Source organism: Aspergillus pseudodeflectus, assembly GCF_044049435.1.
Source record: "Aspergillus pseudodeflectus strain CBS 756.74 chromosome Unknown BJX68scaffold_136, whole genome shotgun sequence".
NCBI classification, from domain to species: domain Eukaryota; kingdom Fungi; phylum Ascomycota; class Eurotiomycetes; order Eurotiales; family Aspergillaceae; genus Aspergillus; species Aspergillus pseudodeflectus.
In genome coordinates, this window is record NW_027263912.1 from 6,040 (window position 1) to 14,672 (window position 8,633).

The window sequence follows — 8,633 nt, forward strand, 5'->3', positions numbered from 1 at the left end:
TAACCCACGAGAATCTCCTACGATCCTGATAGACGGCATGACATATGCTAAAAGTGAAATTGTACGGGCTAGAAGGAGACATGGCACCCGATAGGAAATGTACTAGTAACTTAGTGATAGTTGCCCTTTCGGCTCAGCCGCCGGGCGTTAATAAATTGTTTGTTTGTTTGTAACGATATCACCAACGCCCGAGCCAAACGGATAGCAGCCCAACCACTGCAACTATCATGTGCGATAGCAGATCGGCATTACAAGCAATTCAGAGCGTGAAGAATACATCAGGACAACGAATCATCCACGCGATCCTCCAAGCAGCCACCGAGATTCGAGCGAAGAATATTGATCTCCGCCTCCAATGGGTACCAGGACATTGCGATAACCCTGGTAATGACGCGGCAGACCGGTTAGCCAAAGCTGCCGCGCAGCCGGGTCAAACCCACTCCTTCCGCCCGCTGCTGACGAGGGAGATGGCGCTAATCCGGGAGGGAATCCATGCTCAGTGGGAGCAAGAATGGAGATCCAGCACTAAAGGTGACCACCTACGAAAGATTGACAACGCCCTGCCGGCGAATTACACCCAAAAGCTGTACGGTTGCCTGCCTAGAAACCGAGCTTACCTGCTCACACAGCTCCGTACGGGCCACAACTGGTTAGCCACCTTCGCCAAGAAACACAGTTTCCGAGAAGATGATCTGTGCGCGTGTGGCGCGCGGGAGACGGTGGTCCATGTGCTAGTGGACTGCCCGAGGCTACAAGGGCTACGAATGAAATTGAGGAGAGAGGTTGGGGACGCGTTTAACAATATATCGAGTCTGCTGGGAGGCTCAACCCACGGTAAGAAAGGTAATCCAGACATCATCTCGCGGGCCAAAACGGTCAATGCCGTGCTGGACTTCGCCGAGGCGTCACAGAGATTTCGCAGTCGCGCGCCACGAGGGCAGCCTAACAATGGGAGCGGCAATTAGGCCACGACAGGCCGTGACGAGGCTCTAAGTTCGTTATCAGGAAGTGGAAGAATCTACATGTACATAATCAGATATATATATAGTTGTTGTAGCCTGCATATCGCTTTGGCGAGGGGTCAGGGTAAATGAAAGCATCATCATCATCATCATCACTGTAACGATATCATGGGAGCGAGATCGATATTGATGGCTGAATTGTTTCTAGTCAACGCGTATTGGAACCTCTCGGAATATTTTACTGTCTCCGTTGCAGGTGAACCAGGAATCCGAAGCATTATGCAGCGAGCGGCCATTGATCCGAAATTCATGAGAACATGTTGGTGGGTCAGGTTGAAAACGTGTTGAACGAGCGACGGTTGATCAGTTTTGGTACAGTAGTGGGACGATCCTAATCATTTTTAGGTCTACACCTTTGATCCGTCCGCTTGTTCAACATGTCTTGATTCATCACAGCATGGCCATCAGCGGCTGACGCTCTATCCCACATGTTCCTCTGTAAAGATCATTTTGAAGGTAGACAAATTCAAGAATATATATAGTTGTGGAAGGCTTCATCCTATTCTCCACCCACCTTGCTTCCCCGGTACTCCACTAATAGAAGCCTATTTTTATTGTTGAACATGGTTCCACCTCGGCGAACGTTGTGCTTCAGTACTGTCTTACGAGGCTAAACTAACGGTGCGCTCGTCTGCGATACCGGCTTTCAAGGGAATATTCTCAACTGCTAAGCCCATTGATTTATCAAATCTAAATCTTCCGTATATATATACAGAAAAGAGTACTCCAAAGTCCATTTTAAAAACTACACAATTGCACCACGGACGGTACTGACCATCGTCACATACTTTGGGCGGTGTCATCGAGGTTTCCTAATGCCACGTCGTTCACATGTCAAAATACTGTGTGATTATTCCTGCAACACAAACTACGATTCTTCCAGTGAGGCTTCGGAGGACATTGGAGTCTCCCTGTATCCCCACCCTCTAGGTAGGGAAAATATAGCCCTAATAGACACATAATAGAAGAAGCTAAGACTTTCTAGATCCGTTATCTTTGGATAAGATTCAATGTGCCGCCTGCCTCATCCAAGAAGAAGCATGCAAGAAAAACATCCAGATTGTGTTTAATTACCTTATCCTACGAGAGCCACAGAAGAGGGACTACCAAGCTTACAAGTGTGGGTAATGTCCTCGTCTATATAGACGAGTATTCGCAGTTCTTCTGGATACAAACTCTCCAGGCAGTGTTATAGAGGTAATTGTAAACCTCAACACAGTCAGAGTGGAGGACTGGCATAAAATCGATGATGTCGTACCGACTCTGACTCCAACTGATCTTGATCTTGTTGAGAGGATTGCACGCTCACACCCGGAGGTCGTTAAAGCGTGCCAAGGTCTCGGCATTCAGGACATGTCCAAGGTGTTCTTTGACTCATGGGCAATCGGATTCGATAAACACTGGGGCCGTGAACATAGGCTCCAGCAAGGGTTACCATATTATCAGTTATCTCAGGACGACAACCAATACGCGCATCCACTCGATTTCACAGTGATTGTCGACACCAATAATGAGGAGATAGTGAGTGTGGATCTACACCAGGTAGATGGAGAACGGGCCACCCTTCTGCTGGAGGAGCACAATTATCTACCTATTTTCATGCAACCAGGATACCTGGTGAACACGTTGAAACCTATCAATATCACATAACCAAACGGCGTTTTATTCTGCTTTGATGGTAACGTACTCTCGTGGGCTGGGTATAAAATGCACGTGGGTTTCAATTATAGGGAGGGAATTGTACTTTTAGATGTAAGTATTTTTGACCATGCAGATAACCGGCAACGACCTCTCTTTTACCGTCTGAGCGTGGCAGAAATGGTAGTACCATACGGATGCCCCGAGCCACCTCACCCGAAGAAACAAGCTTTCGACATCAGGGAGTATGGGCTGGGGCTAATAATGAATCCACTTCGATCAGGCTGTGATTGCAAAGGGGTGATTACCTATTTGGATACGACCATGACTAATCAGCGGGGCAATCCTTACACCATCAAAAATGCTATCTGCATACACGAGGAAGACAACGGATTACTCTTCAAGCATACGGATTTTCGCGATGACCGGTCGTTGACCGCCCGAGACCGAAGGCTTATCATCTCTCAGATCGTTACTACGGTAAATTATAACTACGGCTTTTACTACATCTTCACACTTGACGGAACCTATAAGCTCGAGATCAAGCTAACAGGAATACTGAACACTTCTCCACTTCGTGTGCAACAGCCTGCTTACCCATACAGAACTAAGGTGGCTAAAGATGTTACTGCTCACAATCATCAACATATATTCTCATTGCGGGTTGATCCTGAGGTGGATGGAGCAGAAAACGCAGTCCTCCAGTGTGATCAGGTATCCGTTTCGGATCGAAATGGTTACGGCAATGGGTTCATCTACAGGAAGACCCCAGTTCGCGGGCCTTGTGAGCCGGCAGTAGCTCGCTCGTGGGACATAATTAATCCTACGAAACTGAACCCGACTTGTAATATACCCGTGGGATATAAGATCCTAAACTCTCAGTACCCGGGGATGCTGGCTCAACCAGAGAGTATCGTGCATCAAAGGGCGGTGTTTGCAACTAAGCCACTCTGGGTAGTGCCATATCAGGATCATCAATTATATCCTGCTGGTTATTACGTTCCTCAGTCCTCAGGAGAGTCAAATCAGCCTGGAAACGAGATAATCATTAATCTAGTAAAGAGAGACTGTCCTAATAGTGGGGATATAGTGTGCTACATCCAGTTTGGAGTTACTCATTTCCCCCAAACAGAAGACTTTCCTATAATGCCCGTCAAGCAAGTGGGTGTGACACTAAGAGCCTTGAATTTCTTTCGCGAGAGTCCTATACTTTGGGTGCCTCCTATGGAGACTGAGCCAAATCAAAGTTCTTAGGGAGTATGCACCTCGACTTATACAGTGCCCATCTAGGAGTGGCGGATTATGAGTCTTACAATCACCTGGAGAAGCTCGAGGCTATAAATCCTTCTATTTTTCTTTCGAGTAAATATGTTTAGCATAATTTAGAGTATTGCCTCATCTAGAGTATGTACATCAGCTCTTCAAGGAATTAATGTTCTAGGCACTAAATATACAGTCACAATTTGGGTATGCGACAGTCTTATCCCAATGATAGGAGATGCTTGGCTGCATTAATAGCATCCAAACTCACACTGGAGTATGAAAACTAAGTTATTAAAGGATATGAAACAGCAACAGTAATATTAATCATAATCTCTATCACTAACCAGGCTACATATTACAAGGTGATGATTTTGGCTAGGCTCTCTTCCACAATATGCACTGCCCAGCGCCAATAAATAGTTTGCTGTGCTGATACATATCCAACAACCTGAAAAGCAGGCTGTTCAGCTGCAGAAATACAGTATCAAGAAGGGAGGAAAAGGTTGGGAGGAGGAACAGCACGGTACGAAGGGAGATTCTTTGTGGTTGCCTCATAGCGATTAATCTCTAACCCGCTTATTATAGCCGAGTAGTATGACACGAGTGAAGAGGATATACTATTCTTTTAAATATGTACCAATATATTATCAATATATTTATTTTAGCTGTAGGACCAATGGCTGTCGTTTCTAATATCAGGGCGCAGCTAGTGCTTGGAAACCCTTGATAAGCTATTAGAGACGGGCTGGGTCTAGAGGTGCTCCACTAATCAGCACTATAGGAATAAATAGTAAACTTCTTGTTAATAGTCTTTTTTTAGTCTCGTGATAGTAAGTAAGAAGCGCGTTAATACGTATATATAGCCGCGGGAATCAATGTATATTCCATATAAGAACACTTATGAATGGCTCCTAAGAAACTTTTGCTCAACATGCCACTATAGTTTTGTGTGGTTAAGTATCTCTTGACGCCTGAATCACTCTGAGGTGGCGCTTTGGCCCTAGATAAATGGCCCCGGAACGGCGAAAGGTAGATAACCTTGGGTATAGACTCTCGAGGATCACCTTTGTGAATACAAACTCTCAAAAAGGAGCTCGCAAACAAGGAACTAGACATCCATATGTTTCTTCTACTGGCTTTGTTCAATTTTGTCCAAGGGGTGTCAGCACTATATGCACTAAGCCCGTCCCCCACCACCGGTATTATGCCAACAACCGAAATCATCACCATAAATACGACTCATTTAAGCTGCCCAAGCCCATATGGGCCTATCTCTCTGTGGGCTTGGAATAACCCCAATTGCGATGGTCCCTGGCAGGGGTTCACGGAATTTGACGCTATATCTTTCGCACGGAATATTTCCAACTTTGTGGTATCACGGAGCTTTAGACTTTCTCACGCTCTTAAAGGTCAAGAACAGCTTGATATTTCCCTTATGGCAGACTTAAGCTCTTGGTATCACAATAAAGACTAATTATCGCTGAATAGTTCATCCTGCAACTCCTTCAAAGAAAGCTACTTCGCTTGGAATAGAACCACGGATTGCCATAATGCACCTGCTTTTACTTGCCACAGGTTGTGGCTGAACACTAGGCTCCTATTATAGTATTACTTACTAAGCAGCATCAAGATCCACACACGGGCTAGTAACGTCTGGTGATGGATTGTTCCTATATGATTACGTTCAACGTGTCTCCTACACGGGATGGAAACATGAGATAATTGCGTATCGTGCTGCAGGATGATACTGAATACAATAAGTTAACTAAGGGAAAGCTATACTATCTCACATTGTACACAGTAATAGATGTCTTTACGATCTCGCAAATGGCTAAATTTGATGCCTTAGTGGCATATATGCAGCAACCAACCTTTAATATAGCAATGATTGGTGATGTTCTATATTCAAATAATTCTCACCAGCACTAAACGGTCTCTAGTACCAGTCCAAGGAAGTGACTAGATACGGCCGAGCGTAAGTATAATGCTTCGAGGATTCACTCAAATATAGCTACCAGCATGGAAATTTACCTCAAAATACTCCAGCTACACAGAGTCGTAGCAGGTTACACACCTAGTAGTATCTAATAACCCATGCTAGTTCTACCTGTACATAAGCAACTCCTAATGAAAACATAAATTTCTTTCCCTGAAAAGAAAAAGGCGCCAGCTTGCCATACGGTTCTTAATACCTTGTTGTTTGTGCCAATCCTAGCATTGAAGAACTGCGTGAGTCGTCGAGACAGACTGTATAATGGCGCATGCCTTGATCAATGATCTATAATGTCTACACACATTCTGGGGAGTCTATTGGAAGAAAACCTGGGTACTGATGATACCATTCAGGAGCGAAGCTTCTGAAAACACGATCATGGCTGTAGGATCTCTTAACTTCCCCTCTTCGGTGTCTCACGCGTGCTGTGCGGAGGTTAAATGGTTCACTGGCGTTAAGATTCCATCACTGGGCCTCCAAAATTGAGCCTCTGGCCGCGTGTTCCTTAAATCCCATGGTAAATAGCACTCTAGTCCACGAAGCTGGAACCTCATAAAATGATTATTAGAACAGTCGAGGCAGTTCTTTAATAGATCAAAATATTTCACCTGTACATGATCTCCGGGGACGGGATCGCGTTCAAAATCGATATCAGCCATTTTATAGCCTGATTGGCCCATGACTGTCCTCTCAATGAGGTGCCCAAGTTTCATCATTGCGTCCGCCCGTATTTAGTGTACAATGGTCTTTGCTTGTTGTACCATATCTGCCTCAATTCATCAACGTCCATAGCAGAATGTTGGGTGCAAAAAGCGACCAAGCGTGGGCATAACACTTCACTTTCAGATGTCTGTTTGCTTATGCTCTTTCATAAGATATACTCTTTGCCTGTGAATTCTTCTTTGATGTACCCGAATATGTAAAATGAAGCTGGCAGAGCTCTATAGCGCTTTGATGAACTGTTTTTGAAATTTACGAGAGGCATTCTGTGTCAGTCAAGCATTTATATCCTGCAAACGGTTAATAATGGACTTTGTAGTTGACATTATAGCATACAGTGTTCTCAAAATTTGTCCGATCTACATTCAGTGCTCGGCAAAAATGTGCCCTATATATAGCAGCGAAGCCTCATTGTACTGCTTTTGAAGGTTCCCACCGGTCAGAAAGTATCTACGTTTTAAAAAAATTGCATGTGACAAACCGTCAGTTCTTAGCAAAAGAGTTTGAGATGGTTGCTTGCTTATTTGCTTTTATGATAAAAGCTCATTGCGAGTGGATTATTTAAGTAGGCCTATAAATATCGCTGCCCCTATGAAAAGTCGCCTTAAGAAAATTCTGTACATATCTAGTGGTAACGGATTATCTAGTCCACTTAATTGATATCTCCTAGGTCTTTGGCCGTTAAAAAAGTATGCGCCAAGCTGATCGTTCCTTTCGCTGCCGGCCCAACTCTATATGTCGCTGGATACGGCAGCATCCATTCCTAATATAATTGCTATACCTTTAGAGATGGCCAGCTGGATCTTGGACTTCCTAGTCTCCTCTCACTTAAACTACACTTTGTTGAAAAGCTGTTGTCACTTTTGATTGGGGCCAAACGCTGAATATGGGTAGAGTGAAAAGAGTTCTATGTGTCTCAGCTCCTTACGCTTTGTCGACTACGAGCCTCCTTTGCCTTGTGTTTACTGGTATTGGATCTACGGACACATCTGCCCCAGAGAGTGAGCTTTATTTCATGAAAGTGAGTCAATGTGTTTTAGCTTTTCCGTTGTGGCGCGAATCTAATCATGTAGGCCAACGTCACAGGCTTCAGTAGAGTGATAGAGAATACTTTAGCGAGCTTTATCACCCGACAATCACTTCTAGAGTCTTCCATCAATTCTGTCACGGATCTCTCGCCAAAGGCTGAATCAGCGGTGGACGTGATTAGAGAAGTAACTCAAGATGTCCATAATGCTACAGCCGATGGTGTGACTAGCTCCGTTGAGGGTTTGGTCGGTGATATGTCCAATACTCTTACGTCTACGATGCGAAGCTTCCCTGATTTCTATACCATTGGACTGTGGAGTTATTGCAAAGGAAGACGCGATTCATTAGGGCAGTCTTCTACAAATTGCACCACACCCAGAGCTTCGTTTTGGTTCAATTTCACAGAAGTCTTGGGCCTGCAAGATTCCTGGGTTGAGGAAATTTTTCCGGATAAGTTCAATACGGCTATGCACGTCTACAAGTCTGCCTTAGTGGGCATTAGCATCTTTTACATTGCTGTAGCTACTTCCAGCGTCTTAACGTTACTGTCTGGAGTAGCGGCTACTCTTTCCCAGTGGGGAAGCTCGTTGACAACTTTATTCGCAGTGGTAAGTTTCATGCTAGACTAGATTAGATGTTTATACTAAATATATTAGGCGTCGGCTTTATGTAACGTTGTATGGTCAGGGCTGGCAACAGGAGTATATGCAACGCTTGTCGGTATTCTGCGATTGGTTTTTGACCCCCATGGCAACGGGGCTAGTATGGGCACGTCAATGCTCGCAGCCAGCTGGTTAGCAACTTTATTCTCTCTTCTCGCCTGCCCATTCTGGGTTTTGAGTTCCTGTTGCTGCTCCGGAAGATCATGAAGCATTTCGTCATGCGCCCTTCTTGATGGACGCCAAGCCTCATACTTGTTTAATTTGCTCCTTTCTTTTGAATCGCGCGATGGATCCATTATCTATTGA

At 44.7% G+C, this 8,633-nt stretch overlaps 2 protein-coding genes across 2 annotated transcripts; both read left to right on the top strand.

The window, feature by feature from the left end:
• Positions 1-1,837: 1,837 nt before the first annotated feature.
• On the top strand, positions 1,838-3,914 carry BJX68DRAFT_260079 (copper amine oxidase; the record flags this gene model as incomplete). The annotated part of the gene is made up of 6 exons (XM_071043817.1): positions 1,838-1,952; positions 2,008-2,142; positions 2,182-2,647; positions 2,753-2,843; positions 2,883-2,960; positions 2,997-3,914. 6 exons carry the CDS (start codon positions 1,838-1,840, stop codon positions 3,912-3,914), a joined length of 1,803 nt encoding a protein of 600 aa, XP_070891877.1.
• A 3,608-nt stretch (positions 3,915-7,522) lies between these two features.
• Positions 7,523-8,534, top strand: BJX68DRAFT_260080 (SUR7/PalI family protein; the record flags this gene model as incomplete). The annotated part of the gene is made up of 3 exons (XM_071043818.1): positions 7,523-7,604; positions 7,723-8,273; positions 8,322-8,534. The coding sequence occupies 3 exons, from the start codon at positions 7,523-7,525 to the stop codon at positions 8,532-8,534; spliced, it is 846 nt and encodes a 281-aa protein (XP_070891878.1).
• Between the last annotated feature and the right edge of the window lie 99 nt (positions 8,535-8,633).